Source organism: Zootoca vivipara, chromosome 15, assembly GCF_963506605.1.
Source record: "Zootoca vivipara chromosome 15, rZooViv1.1, whole genome shotgun sequence".
Lineage (NCBI taxonomy): Eukaryota > Metazoa > Chordata > Lepidosauria > Squamata > Lacertidae > Zootoca > Zootoca vivipara.
In genome coordinates, this window is record NC_083290.1 from 10629340 (window position 1) to 10644994 (window position 15655).

The 15655-nt window shown below is 44.8% G+C and overlaps 1 protein-coding gene across 1 annotated transcript in view; it reads right to left on the reverse strand.

Annotated features, from left to right (window-relative positions):
* The window catches only part of AUTS2 (activator of transcription and developmental regulator AUTS2), a 700397-nt gene that overhangs the window by 16255 nt on the left and 668487 nt on the right, over positions 1-15655 (reverse strand). The window contains exons 9-13 of the mRNA XM_060283030.1: positions 14450-14670; positions 12161-12205; positions 6599-6694; positions 2897-2968; positions 1006-1035 (exon numbers count right to left, since the gene is read on the reverse strand). Of these exons, the coding sequence (XP_060139013.1) occupies positions 1006-1035; positions 2897-2968; positions 6599-6694; positions 12161-12205; positions 14450-14670 (464 nt within the window). The remainder of the gene's footprint in view (positions 1-1005; positions 1036-2896; positions 2969-6598; positions 6695-12160; positions 12206-14449; positions 14671-15655) is intronic.

A 15655-nucleotide genomic window follows, 5' to 3' on the forward strand; every position in this document is an offset into this window, starting at 1 on the left:
GTATCAATGTGGCAAATGTTGTTTGAATGCACACACTCCAAGTCTACAGTAGTTAAACATTTTGTTGTGGGGATGCAATAAGCACACTTTTATAAGGACTTGGCAAAAATGTGAATTTTGTGAATGGGGTGCCTCTGCACATTTCTGCCTTTTCCAGAAAGGTGACACATTCATGTTCCATATCCTGACATTGCAATTCTACTCAGTGTACCCTTGAGAAAAGCAAGCTCAAGTTCTCATAATCTTAGCTATGAGTCCTGGAAGACCTGCCTCCTGACTTGCAGGCCTTTTCCCACCTGGCCTGGGAGGGCAGATTCCTGACTGACTCCATCTACAAAAGCTGAGTCTGATGAACAGACCCTTTGGTTGGGGTATTGTTGGAAGGGGGTTGTTGCTGATATTGATATTAATTTTTTGCATCTTTAATCTCTAGATCTTATTGTGATTTATGTGGAAATGGTTCAATTTGACTGTGCATTTTTGGATGTTTTATTTATTATTTATGACTACATTTGTTATGTTGTACCTATGCATTTTTTCATGTTGTAAGCCACCTTGAGCATGGTGTTAACAATGGAAAGGTGGCATACAAATAAAATTATGTATGCATATTTGTATGTATGTATGTCATCAGTTCTTTCGAACTCGATATACAACCTTCAAAATGGCATAATAACCAAGCAGCTCTCTTTATTCCAAGTTTCACTCTCATCTTCCACTTGCAACCCCTGTCCTTATGAGGCTGTTATAAGCTGGACATAATACAAGTCCTACCAGATTTGACCAAAAGCCTATCTATAGTCCTACATATTGCCTTTCACAGTGGCCAACAGGATGCCTCTTGGAAACCAAGGAGCAAGATATGAAGGCAACAGTCACTCCCCAGCACCTAGGGCAGGGTTTTGGACTACAACTCCCATCACCCCTAGCTAGCAGGACCAGTGGTCAAGAATGATGGGAAAGACAGACAGACAGAGGTCAACCAAGACTTAGTGGCCTTCTTACCCTCAGCATTGGTCTGAAGGGATCCGTCAACTGCAAAGAGAAAGAAAGAGGGAAAGTCAATAAAGAAAACCTTGCCACTCAAACAGTTGCTCATCTAATCTGCATTGCTTCACTTGGGAGAGTGGAAATTAAAATATTAGCATTTTCATTTCATTCATAGTCTCTTTCAAAGTCTTAGCAGGCATGTTGCTTCATCATGACCAGGTGTGGGGAGGTTTTTTACTCTCCAGGTGTTGCAGAATTGCCGCTCCCATCACCCCTGGTCATTGGGGTTGATGGGAGTTGCAGTTCTGATACATCTGGAGGGCTGCAGGTCCCCCACACTTGATATTAAGGGGAAATAACTCCCATGTTCACTCCTTTGCATCTCTGCTCCTCCATGTTGTAAACAACAACTCCCATCATCCATGGCCCTCAGGCCATGCTGGCTGGTACTGATGTGAGTTAGGAGTCCAACAAGATCTGGAAGGACACAGATTCCCCCTCTCTGCTCTGCAGGATTTATCCTTTCAAGTGTTGACAACCTACCAAACATGGCCCCCAAGAGGCATTCTGACCTGGAGTTTGTCTGCTAATTCACTCAATTTAGCACTGTAAAAAATGGGAAACAGTGCAGTAATTTTTTAAAGTGACCTTTTGATTGACCTTTTGAAGATACAGAGGAGGGCAGAATTTTGGAAGAGGCTTACTTGTCCATACACAACTGCTAAGAGAAAATTTTTCATAACTATTACACCAGGAGGAGCAACACCCCCTCCCGCAATTTTGCTGGACCACAACTTCCATCATTTCTGAACATTATGAGGGGTCTGATAAGAGTTTGATGAACCACAATTTTGTTGGACCTCATCTTCCATCATCTATGAACGTTATAGGAACCTTCACTCAGCAACACCTGGAGGACTCCACTTTGGTTAATGCTGGACTGCACATACCCCTCCTCTTTTAAAACCAGCTCCGAGTCACCCAATTATAAAAAGCAAGTCAAATGATACAGACTGGTATAGACTGGTTGCTCTGTGGTGCAGATTTTCACACTGGAACAAATGTGGATAAAAAGGATTCATACAAAAATACTTTTTGACTCCCTCCCCACCCCCTCAAATCCATTCAAACCCATGCTGAATGGGAGGGCTCCTCTTGGGTCACAAGAAGAGGCCTTTTCTAACGCTGCTACCTGAAACGTCATTTAATTAGAGGTGTCAAGGAGTCTTCCCAAGACCATACATGGTCAGGTGCTCCACATTGCAGATGGCTAACATCATCAGCCTGACCCTGACTTGAAGACACCTGGAGGACAAAAAGTGTCATCTGTGGAAGTGCTGAACCCAGGCCTCAACACTGAACCTGAGCTGAAGTGTGTCAACCTTGACCCTCTCTCTAAAGCAGAAACCCATAAGATAGAGTCTCCCAAGAGCATTATGCTTTTCAAAGCCTGCAAACCTTTGAAAGAAATGCAGAAGGTTGAGAAGTAAGAGCCTCTAGGTCAGAAGTCTACACTTTTAAGCCTTCCTGCTATTCTGGATGTGGTTGGAGTCTTGGAGGTGAAGACTGGTTCAAGAGCAATGAAACACCTCGGCTGAGTTCTAGATGTAATCACAACACCTTGCCTGGTTGGAGCTATCCGTGGTCCTGATACTATAGCCTTATGCTTTCTGGCACCCTCAGGTTATCGGCCACACCTTGTGCACTCCCACTCACAGCCAGCCCACTTAAGGACCATGAAAGTTAGATCCTGTGCTTTATGGTTTCCAAATTCCACACTTTCTCAATTTAAGCTCAGGTCAAATAGCAATAAAGGGCAGAGTTAGGATGATGACCTCAGCTTCATTCATTATGCAATGGTTGAATGGCCCTTGGTTTGAAGGGGCTGTAACATTTTAGAACTTACCCTGGGATCTTTCTGCAGTAGAGTGTGTGGAACAGCTCCAGGTCTCGCTGCAACATCAATAGGATTCGAAGTCTACAAATGCCACATACACAGAAACAACGACAGTGTAAATTTATGTGCAAAGTTTTAATGTGCAAACTTTTAAACTTTTAGAAGACCCCCAAAAGAATTAGTTAGGCAGTAAGTGAGGGTCTCCATAAAAAAAGAAAGGAACTGAAGATTATTTATCCATCTATTCATTTAGTTACAGCAGAGATGGAAACCTGGTACCCTCCAGATATAGGGACTACAACTCCCATCAGCCTCTGCCAGTATGGACAATGGTCAGGAATGAGGGGAGTCCTGAAATATCTGGAGGGTCAAAGTTCCAAACCTTTGGACTACATACTCTGAAATCTCATTTCCAGAGTGCCTTGCCTTGGTGCACACAGAGTCATAATTTATGTCCAAGGTTAAAGACTGGCTTAGAATTTCCCAACCTCTTAAAATGAGATTTGTTTAGCTTTAGAAAATGAGATCTCAGCTCTCTGAGTTTCACCATGCTTTCCTGTTATATTTGTGAGTATTCAAATCTGTTCTTTTTGTGTGTTACAAGATGCCATCGAACAGCCTTAACTGGTGAAAAACCCACCAACCTCTCTCACTGTTGCACAAAGCAAGCTAATAAGATGCAGACGTATTTTCTATCAGTTTCTTCTTTTCTAACCCCACAAACAAACTATGTTGTGTTCACAGGTTTTCAATTCTCAGGTGTTGCTTCTGCAAAGGGCTCACAGTTGTTGTTGGAGACAAGCCTCCTCCCTCTGTTGAGCTGCTAATGCATGCAGCAGAATACCCACTTCAACACACATAAGGTACCTCAAAACCATTCACGCTGTGCCTTGCTTATTTATTTTCCAGGTCTGACAGTAAATATACCCTTGCACCACTAGGGGTCCCCTGGAAGCAATCTGAGTGTAGTTTCCGACAGCATCTCCTGGGCCACAACTTCCAGCATTGCCTACCACAGTACCTCCCATCCTAGGGTTTTTTGGTCAAAGTTGTGGCGCTTTCTTTTGCAAAATCGCTGCTTTTGCGCATGCACGGGACACGCGCGCGCCGAAAACACTTCCGGGGTTGCGGAGTTCGTAACCCGAAGTGTTCGCAACCCGAGCGGGTCGTAAACCGAGGTACGACTGTATATAAAAATCGTGAAAGTGGTGTTCCACTTTTCTCCATAACCACTTGACTGATCGTCCTGAAATTTTGACACAACGATCCAGGCCACTCCCCGAGCGTTGTTAGAAAAAAAAATCCCTCAACTCTCACACCTGGGCGGTATAAACCTGTTTTTCCACAAAGTAAAACAGCACCCTCAAGTGGATTTCCTCCCACATACACCCCCTCCCTCCCTGTGAAATCTACACCACACCCACAAACCCCACCTCCACCACGAGATCCACCACTCATATACATCCATCCGGCAGAGGTGTTGAAGACCAAACCAACTGAAAACAGGCCTTTTCCAGCAACAAGGCCCAACATTGCCAAGTGGAGGTAGGGGCCTGCCTGGGGGGATGGGGGCCAAATAGGAGGCAGGGATACGTAATGGGTCAGAACAGGGTGGGGGGGAGACACGGGGATGAAACCTGCCCTCTCCACAGTATCTCGCCTCGACTCAGGGGGACTCCGAGGCTCAGGGGGATCTGAAGGGGGACTATTACCCTCCATTTCACAGACTAACGCATAGCAACGCGTTCAGGGCCAGCTAGTGAGAATATAAAAGAACCTTACTTGCAAAGAGCCCCACACAACATTTAAAAAACAACAACCATACACGCAGCCACATACTAGTAGATGGTTAAGCTCAAATGGATTCTTAATAGCCTAATTATCATACATATGAGGACCTTTGCTAATGAACCACAATCTACATATTTAATAAGCTTGAGTGGTGGAGTGGGGATAGTTTTCAGATTGGACAAACACAGCTCAACATATAGCCTCAAAAGATTAAATTTAAAATACACTGGTGAACAATGAGGATTGCAGTTCTTTTAGCAGAATGCATAAGACTGACATCAGTCTACCCCTGAGCTGAGAAATACATTACCTGGTATAAAAGAGCAGAAACAAACAGTTTAGAACATCCCTGAATACCTTGAGTTCCATGATAGAAGAAAGGCAAGATATAAAATGAAAGCATGGAAGATTGCATCAAATGTTCATAAGTGAACTTTTTCAGATGAAAAAGATGCTTTTTCAGGGCTCCTAAAATGGCCCCAGGGAAGTTTTGCTGCCTATTTTTGTTTACTGCTAATTCTAGGCCACTGCTTCAGCCCAAGTATGCTCCCACTCTACCACATTTTGGTTCTTCTGTGCAAACCTAGCTAGTCAATCAGTGATCACATTGGAAATGTAATGGCAAAACAGCTCAATAGTTTTTTCTAACTGGGCCAAAATCACCAAGAAGTGTAGATTTTCCAAGGTATGTTTTGTTTAGACTTTGCAAAGCGGTGGGGAACCTGTGATTATCCAGGTGTTCTTGGAAACCAAGTCCCATAAACCCCAGCCAACATAGCTAATGGCTAGGGATTATGGTGGCTGCAGTTCAGTAAGGACCCGAGGTACTACACCACACCTCTGATATAGGGCTTTAAAAGCAAGAACCAGCACCTGGAAGCCTACCGGAAAGCAAGTATCAACATACCTGCCCACATCTCTCTCTCCACCCTGCCTCAGCCCCCCCTGCTGCCTCAGTAAATGCGAGTGAATCAAGGGAACACATGATGAAGGTTCATGTGGAGCTCTTTTCAACTGATTTGCACATCATCATCCCCAAGAGAGTTTGAGTCCCCATCAAGCTCAAAGGAAACTCTGGGATGATTTTGTGCCCCACATTGACCTAGGGAGGAAATGCTCATTCCTCTCTCCCAGCAGAGCCATCTCCAAAACCAACGACGGGGGACATTTGGACTTCCAGGCTATAGCTGGACTACAGCTCCCAGCAGCCTCAGCCTGCATAGTGAACAGTGAGGGGTGATAGGAGTTGATAGTGAGACCACATAACACCGGTCCTGAAAGACCTACACTGGCTCCCAGTATGTTTCCGAGCACAATTCAAAGTGTTGGTGCTGACCTTTAAAGCCCTAAACGGCCTTGGTCCAGTATACATGAAGGAGCGTCTCCTCCCCCATCATTCTGCCCGGACACTGAGATCCAGCGCCGAGGGCCTTCTGGTGGTTCCGTCGCTACGAGAAGCCAAGTTACAGGGAACCAGGCAGAGGGCCTTCTCGGTAGTGGCACCCGCCCTGTGGAACGCCCTCCCACCAGAGGTCAAAGAGAACAACAACTACCAGACCTTTAGAAGGCATCTCAAGGCAGCCCTGTTTAGGGAAGCTTTTAATGTTTGATGGATTTCTGTATTTTAATACTTTGTTGGAAGCCGCCCAGAGTGGCTGGGGGAACCCGGCCAGATGGGCGGGGTATAAATAAATTATTATTATTATTATTATTATTATTATTATTATTATTATTATTATTATTATTATTATTCCAGCAGCATCTAGAGGGTTGCAGGTTCCCCATGCAGGCCTAAGACAAATAAAAGCACTGTTCCTCACGAATACACCTGGTACTGCAAGAGACCCACAAAGCCACAAGACACATGTCCATAATAGGAAAAAGTCTACACAAGACACACAAAACATATTTACAATTTACCTTGGGTTGAAACGCCCCTTGTAGTGAGCCAAAAGGACCGGTTGGAGGAATCATTGGAGGGATCCCCGATACAGCAGGAGGGTACGAGTGGAATAACTGTGACAAAGGGAGGATAACATCAGCAAAGGACCCCCCACACATTTTCTAATTGCACTTCATACAATTTCAACTCAGAAGAAAGCAAAAGAGACAAGGAGGCAGTTTATGAATTATGCAGTTCACATGATTGCTGCTGTTAATCAGCCAGTGATCCAACTGCATAAAAATCAATGCAGGACCACTGATGTTGGGTACTTGGTAAATAAAAGAAGTGGCGATAAGCCTAGGAAAAAGACAAAGGCATCTGACAACAGCAATGAATAAGGGATATAATGGACATTCGCAAAATGTTAGACAACAAGGTGGACAGATTTGTGTGGAAAGAACAGATTATTTGAAAGCGTAAGGGATAGAGAGCTGTCTCAGAATGGATTTTTATAATGAGGGTTATTATTATACTGTATTATAATACTGCATTACAGAAAAAAAGAGAGGATGCAATGGGAAGGAACTGGAGCAGAAACGTGATCTCATTGTCAATTGCATTAGCTGTAGCAGTTAAACAACAGGAACAAAAGAAGCTGCCTTAATATTGAGTCATAAGACTGTAAGAAGAGCCTGCTGGATCAGGCCAGTTCTCACAGTGGCCAATAAAATGCCTCTGGGATAAGCAAGAATGACCTGAGTGCAACAGCACTTTCCCTGTCTGTGGTTTCCAGCAACTGGAATTCAGCCTTCACCATGGAGGTAGAGCATAGACACAACGAGCACGGGCCTCCGTGAATTGGTCTAATCCTCTTTCAAAACCATCAGAGTTGGTGGCCACCACCAACTCTTGTGGGAGCAGATTCCACAGCTCAACTGTGTGAAGAAGTAATTTGTTATCTGGTTTGAGTCTTCCAACTTTATTTGGTTGTCCATGAGTTCTAGTGTTCTAAGACAGAGAATAATTTTATAAACTTCTATCATGTCTCCTCTTACACTAAATTAAAGGTAAAGGGGCCCCTGACCATCAGATCCAGTCGTGTCCGACTCTGGGGTTGCGGCGCTCATCTCGCTCTATAGGCCAAGGGAGCCGGCGTTTGTCCGCAGACAGCTTCCGGGTCATGTGGCCAGCATGACAAAGCTGCTTCTGGTGAACCAGAGCAGCACACAGAAATGCCGTTTACCTTCCCGCCGGAGCGGTCCCTATTCATCTACTTGCACTTTGATGTGCTTTCAAACTGCTAGGTGGGCAGGAGCTAGGACCGAGCAACGGGAGCTCACCCCGTTGCAGGGATTCGAACCGCCGACCTTCTGATCAGCAAGCCCTAGACTCTGTGGTTTAACCCGCAGCGCTTAAGTCACCCCTAATGTTGCAACCTTTCCTCAGAGGGCAGTTGCCCCATCCCCTTGATTATTTCGATTGCCCTTTTCTGGTCAAACCCTTGGCTCTATCAAGCTCCAGGGTCTCACACTGAAGTCTTTCCCAGCTCTGTCTGGAGATGCTAGAGATTCAGCCTGGGACCTTCTGCATGCAAGTTATGTGTTCAACCTCTGAATGGTGGCCCTTCCCAACATTCACAACAAGGCATGGGTAGGGCGTTAACAGAACCCAATGCGGGATGCATGCCAATGGTGGTGTGGTCAAAACATAGGTGGGTGCAACCAGAGGGCACAACCTACCGCCCACCCATACAAACACCACACACACAAATTTGCATAGACACAGGTAGTTTGCATCTTATGCTTATTTTACTTACCCAATTGCAGCTTTGCTTGAGGGGGGGGATAAATAAATAAATGGAGAGCAGAGTAAACTCATTCTCCATTTACTTATTCTGCCCCCTTACCTGTGCAAAGCTGCAGTCATGATCTTACCCAGCTGTGAGAAGGCAGTGTGAACCTTTGTGCCCCTTAGTCAATTTTCCTGAATTGCCCTACAGCAGTTTGGCTTGGGAAAAGCCTTTGGCCAACAGATGAGGCCTTTTTCTACAAAATCTCAGTGCAATTCCCTTGCCAATGTATTCCACTGGCTCATGATGCCTGCCTGAGCCAAAGATCTAAAAAAGCACAATAGTTTGTTTCATTGTATTGTTCCATTAGGTGCACTCAAGCACACTGAAGCATTTCTCTCTCTCTCTCTTTTGGCAATTAACACCATTAAGAAAATGCAATAATTTTAAGGCTTTCACGCAACCACCTGGCCCAGTTCCTCTCCCCACTCCTTTCGTAGATCATTTCCATCTTTTAATCCTGTTTCGCTTCAACGTGAACTTCCAATGGTGCAGAAAATGTTTCCAAGATTAGCTGATATTGAATAGCAGAGCTCTCAAGAACCCATTAGGCAGGCAAGCGTCTTGGGCTGCAATCACTTTTTAATACTGAAAATGAGCATGTTAAAGACTCTAGCATCCATAACGCTTACTTTTCTGTATTAACATGCCAGTTCTCAAAAACGAAGGGATGTTAGAAATCCCATTGTATGCTGGTTGTTAACATATGGATGGTGGGAAAGGATGGAGACCTTTCAGAGTGTTTTGGAACTGCCACTGCTGCTTGAAGGCTTGGATTCCTATCTTGTCAACAAAAGCAGAGAGCTATCAATGTCCCATCTTAGCTGGGCCCCAAGTTAAGTCTCAGTTTTTGAGTCTGAATTGCCTCTCCTTGGCATTTTAGTAAATAGGCTTCACCCTGTGATCAGGTGGACCAAGGATAGCAGGATCTGTCCCTCTGCAACTTGCCTGCGTAGAACTCCTGGTAGCCGATAGCAACTAGCTGAGTTGTTACCTGCAGAACTGCTTTACCTGTCAGTAGCTAGATTAATCCTTTAAAATCCTCATCACCTCTCTCTCTCTCTCTTTCTCTCTCTCTCTCTGGAATGGAGAAACTGTGGTCCTCCAGATGTGGCCAGATTCCTTGCCCTGTGAAGCTTGGTCCCACCACCACAATTGCCTTCCACTGGCTGACAAAGACTTTTAATAGTTTAGCAGGTTTTTAGTTTTCCCGGTAGACGGCCTTTTATTTGAGGTTTACTTTTACTTTTAATTATTTATTAAAGTATTTTAAGCCACATTTCAGGGTACATTAGTAATACTTGAAGGAGTGTCTCCACCCCTAGCATTCAGCCTGGACAGGTCCGAGTCCGAGGGCCTTCTGGCGGTTCCCTCACTGCAAGAAGTGAGGTTACAGGGAACGCCCGCCCATCAAGGAACTATCTGACTTTTAGAAGACATCTGAAGGCAGCCCTGTTTAGGAAAGTTTTTATTGTTTGATGTTCTATTGTGTTTTAATTCTGTTGGGAGCCGCCCAGAGTGGCTGGGGAAACCCAGCCAGATGGGGGGAGGGGTAATAATAATAATAATGGTGATTACTATTAACCAACCACATTTTTAAATGGTCTCATTTTTGTAGATTAATCTTAACCTTTTTATGTTTTAATTGTTCTCAACATGGATTTTTATTTTGTTTTAATATTTTGAAATTTACCACCCTGGGCTCCTTTGGGAGGAAGGGCAGGCTGCAAATTTAACAAATTTAAATTAAATTTAAATTTAAATTATGCAGCAAAAGGGGGTTAATAGCATTCTTTAAATGAAATAACATAATAACCATAGTTTAAAAATACAGATGCCGTACGGTTCCCTGAATCAGCATCTTGTGTTAAGAAAGCACATCCTGAGCTGAAGGTAAAAACCCCAACAAATGTTTTAAGGAAGGAAGAAAAAGGAGCAATTCTACTTTGCCTACAAATTTAGACCATAATACCTTTTGATCTGGCCCATTAAGTGAAATCCACTGGTTAATGCATTTTTAATAATATTAAAAGTTAAAAGTTTCAGTGCTTTAATCTTGTAGCTTTTAACCTCTGTTCACCGTTGAAATGGAACAAGCCGTCAGGTTAGATACATCTGAGGCAATGAAAGAGAAATACAAATGACCTAACGCTCATTTAGATTCTTTCTGTGATTTCTCACCTATTGGAGAACAAGAGAGTGTATAACCATTTGGATCAACCATAAAGCTTGGCTTTCAAGATGCTGTCAATTCCTTAAGGTTCCTTTGGCACAAATGCCCCACAAATGTGCCTCTTCAGGCCTGCACAAGGATCTTCCATGTGCCTGGAGGTGCTCTATTCCTCTGAGTAGAGGGAGAACATTAGGGCTGAATGAATCAATTCATTTGGGGCTTGGTGGTGTTGTGATCTAAAGGGTGGCGGTTCAAAACCCCACGACGGGGTGAGCTCCCGTTGCTCTGTCCCAGCTCCTGCCAACCTAGCAGTTCGAAAACATGCCAGTGCAAGTAGATAAATAGGTACCACTGTGGTGGGAATGTGAACAGCGTTTCCGTGTGCTCTAGTGTCCGCCACAGTGTTCCATTGCACCAGAAGCGGTTTAGTCATGCTGGGCGCATGACCCAGAAAGCTGTCTTTGGACAAACACCAGCGCTGGGCGCATGACCCAGAAAGCTGTCTTTGGACAAACGCCGGCTCCCTCGGCCTGAAAGCGAGATGGGCACCACAACCCCTTAGTCACCTTTGACTGGACTTAACCATCCAGGGGTCCTTTACCTTTTTACCTTCATATCAGGGCAAAAACATTCCTACAGAAAATCAGCCCTAGGTCTTTGCTGTTTCAGTGTGGTGTTAAGGTAAGCTGCAAATATTTTTATGTGGTCTTTGTTAGAAGGAAAGTTTTGCTGTTGTTTAGTTTATTTTGTTAGTTTTCATTATTGCATTTTGTATTTTTCTTTATGAAGTTTTGCATGCTGCCCAGATAATTTTTCTAATGGGGGGGGGCCCTATAAATTTAACAAATCTTTCATAGCACTTTGCATTTTTTTTAATTACCAAAAATGCTATTTAAAACCAATATTTTAGTGTGTTTTTCTCCTAAGAAACATTTTTTTGCATGCAGTTTTGAAATATTTACATGCAACTTACCCCAATAAAATGCATTTTGTATGCTATTTTCAGTAATACAGACCTTTTTATAATACTTTCCCCATATTATACGTATTCTTATACATGTTGCTTTGTTGGAAAACTGTATTGCAAAATTCAGAGAATTTCAAATTTCAAAGGTAAGACTCTGTTTCGGTTTGCATATTAGTTGAAGAAGTGTGAATTAGGTAGTTTCTCATTCAAATGCAAACAAATCCCTCATCAACGCAGGACTTCATATCTTCATTAACACATTGGAAGCTAGAGAAATGGTCACAAAGATCTGCTTGCGCCATTGAAATGAGCAGAGAAGGCACCAATAGCAGAGAGAATCTGGGCACCTTTGTAGTCTCCAGTCCCCGATTAAAGAGCTAGATTTAGGCATAGCTTCAGAGTTTGCTTTTTCTTTTTAAGAGATATCACATCTTTCACAACTAAAGCAAATGACAATATCAATGATGGACATTTCAGAGTGATGGACAGAAAGGGAGAGGGAGGGAAACAGAAAGTGGGATGTTCTGCCACTGATCTGAGTGGTGATCTCAGCCCACCAATGGGGAAAGAAGCAAATAATACATTTTAAGGCAGTAAGAAGAACTCACACTGTGTCGGTAGAAAGGGTCGACTTTTGTAGGGTATTTGTCAAACTGCAAAAAGGATCAAAACACAAACTCATTATGTTGTCTTTCTAATGGAGCATACATTTCTTTGATTCAGTCAATAGTTGGGAAGACTAACTGGTGAAAAAAATGGCAATCAATGGAGATGTGGGGAAAGGGGAAGATATACTTAAAAAGGGCAGGTGTTCCGAGATGAAAGTATGGACAGTAGTGAGAGCAGGAAGAGATCAGGAGCAATTTGGATAACAAAAATTCCAGGTGCAAATTACCGGTAAGTAGAATGATTGGGACCAACAAGTTAATACTACAATATATTCCCCACATAACAGGACTGCTCCTGACCAGTGTTCCAGCCAGCCATTCTCTGCAAGGAGGACATTTTCCCTGGGCCATCTCCCCACCCTGTTCCATTTTCCCACTTAATGTTTTTCTTTCCAACCTGTCACACATTTGCCTGCATCTTTTTTTAAAAACTCCAGTGTGTGTGTGTGTGGTGTTCATAAACTCCACAGTTCCCTGAGCATACTGACAGCACCTTCGTGTTTCTCAGTGAGTCCATTTGGACTCCCACCAACACTCACCACTTGACCTTGCTATCAGAGGGGGAAAGGCCATGGGTTCCTGAGGCCCGTAAACCTCTTTTTCACCTCTTTATTTAGGCAAACAATTTAGGCTGAGGTTCATTCCACACTAATCCCTCCACCCTCTGAAATATCATCATTTCCTCACTCACCCTTTAGGAAGAATGCACATGCCATTACCGAATGGCTGTATATCAATGTTTTCTTCTCATCCTCCCCCCTCCCCAAGCCTGATTTCTGACCTTTAATTTTGGCAATAAAACGCAATCACAATGTCCAGTGTGGAACACCAGAGTGAAAGAATAAAGACACGGCAGAGTTACTGTGCTTTTAACTGAAAGCTTCCTGTTCTGCAAGATCACTGCTTCCTTTTTCACTGCAGCTAGAGCATGGTGTCTCCAACATGGTGTGGAGCTTGGCATGGTGGAGCTTGGCATGGTGGGAAGTTGCCAAAGGGGTGGGGAACTGGAAGATGCCAGGGATTGAAAGTGGGAACTTTATTACGTTCTAGCACTGCTCTGTGGCGCTTCCCCAGGAGTTTAAGATTGGTCCAGAATGAAGGTACCTGAACATAGCTGCCAAGTACCCCGTTTTTCCCAGGAAACCCCTGTATTTTCTTACCGTTTCCCACTGGTCTCCCGAATGGATTTATATCCCGTAAATCCCTGGAAAGCAGCTGCTGCCGGTGGCCATGTTTCTGGTGCCGCTCTGACCATGTATGGGCACCGGAAATCAGGCAGTGCCGGCATTGGAAGTCACTTCTACGCATGTCTGGAAGTGCGTAGAAGCGACTTCTGGTGCTGCTTCGCCCATTTCCAAAATGGCTGCGGTGCCAGAAGTTGCTTCTATGCATGTTCGGAACTGCGTAGAAGCGATTTCTGGCGCTGTGGGCATTTTGGAAATGGGCAGAGCAGCGCTGGAAGTCGCTTCTATGCACTTCCAGACATGCGTAGAAGAGGCTTCTGGCGCCGCAGCCATTTTGGAAATGGGCAGAGTGGCACCAGAAGTTGCTTCTACGCATGTCCGGAAGTCTCGTAGAAGCGACTTCCGGTGCTGCGCCGCTGCTGGTCCCGGATTTTTCAATCCGGAACTTGGCAGCTATGTACCTGAAACATCTCCAGAGCTCTAATAAATTCTATTAGTCGGCACCAACCAGTATTTGCAGTGGGGGAGGGGGCAGCCTGCCTCACACCCTCTAAGCATTTCTGTTGCCTTTGAGTTTAGTGCCAGTTTGAAGTAAGACTCGGATGCCAGTCAACCAGCTGGCCATCAACCCCCTGGGCCCATGCCACTCCACTGTGCCACATTGTCAGTATTGCCTTCCATGCCAAAACATAGAAAGCAATTACGTTAGAAAGGAGGGTTCAAGTTTAGCTTTAGGTCCTCACTTTCAATCTGCACCACATTTTTTGCAAACAAGGGGTGGGCGGGGGGTGGGGGGGTCACATGCATGGGAGCCTCTACATTCTAACGCGGAACTTCCTAGAAATATCGAACGTTTCTCTCTTTCCGAATTCCCCGAGTCGCAAGACGGGAGGAGCATGCTTCCTCCCACAATCTCTTCCTTCACCCGGACATCTTCCCTCATCGACACAATTTTATCGCCATTTTGCAACAGGAAAGAAAAAATAATAATATCCAAAGAGAGTTGTGCTCTACTTATCCTCACATTTCTGCCTGGGGTACGCACCATGGGAGGTGCCGGCGTTGGCATGATGGCGGTGGGTGGGATCGTGTGGGGGAAAGGCGTGAAAGTGTGCTGGTGCGTATGTTGGTGGGTGTGCTGGTGCTGGTGCTGGTGCTGGTGGAACTCTGTCCTCAGGTAAGGCGGTGGGCCCAGCGAGGCGCCGCGGTCGGCACTCTGCGAAGCCAGAAATCGGGTGTTCAGCTCCTGGCGGAGAAGATCTTGCTCTGAAAACCAAGACAATGGCAACATGAGGTTTTATCCTTCTCGTTTAAATACCACTCAGTCTTTCCTTTTTCCTTTTTTTTTTTTGAATCACACTTCCACAATGTGCAATTGATCTTTGTTAATAGATGGACGTTTCCCTTCATCTCTGTTCCTCGATTAGTGCCAGAATGAGGCTGGAGAACCTATGGCCCTCTATGTGCTGATAGACTCCCACGTGAAACAGCAGCCACCGGCATGGGCAATGGCCATGGAGTTTGTTGGGACAGCAACATCTGGCGGGCTACAGATTCCTCGGCCTTGTGCCAGAGTAGGGTTTCCCAAACTTGCGTCGCCAGCTGTTTTTGGACTTCAACTCCCACCATTCCTAGCTAGCAGGACCAGTGGTCAGGGATGATGGGAACTGTAGTCCCCAAACAGCCCGAGCCCCAAGTTTGGGAAACCCCGTGCTAGAAGAAGAACAGAATAGCTTGCTTTTCTGTTTTAAATTATCCTACTGGAATTTGGTACAACCTGCTTGCATAAAACATGTCCAAACCCAAATTTAAGGAGAATACATATTGTGGATGTGGACAGACTTCTGGCTTGTCAGATCGATTCTTGGGGTTTTTTTTTGCCCCAGTAGAACCCTAAGATCCCCCAGCCAGAATAAGCAGTGGTGGCTGGTGTCCATCTGGACTGGTAGGATCACCAGTAACTGTAGCCGAAACCAATGGCAGGCAGAACCAACTAATTCCAGGTTTGTCTCCATCTTCTTCCTCTCTGCTGAGTTCTCCAAGGACAACACTGAGACTTAGGAGGAGGATGCAGACAGCCAGGACCACACACTGGGTTGTTTGTAAGTAAGAAGGCGGGCAGGTGGCAGCAGGCTATGGGGACACTTGTGATTTGGGGGTGGAACTCCATTTATCCTTATGAATCAGCTTCCATTTATCCTTATGAATCAGCTTCCTCTTACTCATCTCTCTAATTCCCTTCCATCCCCCT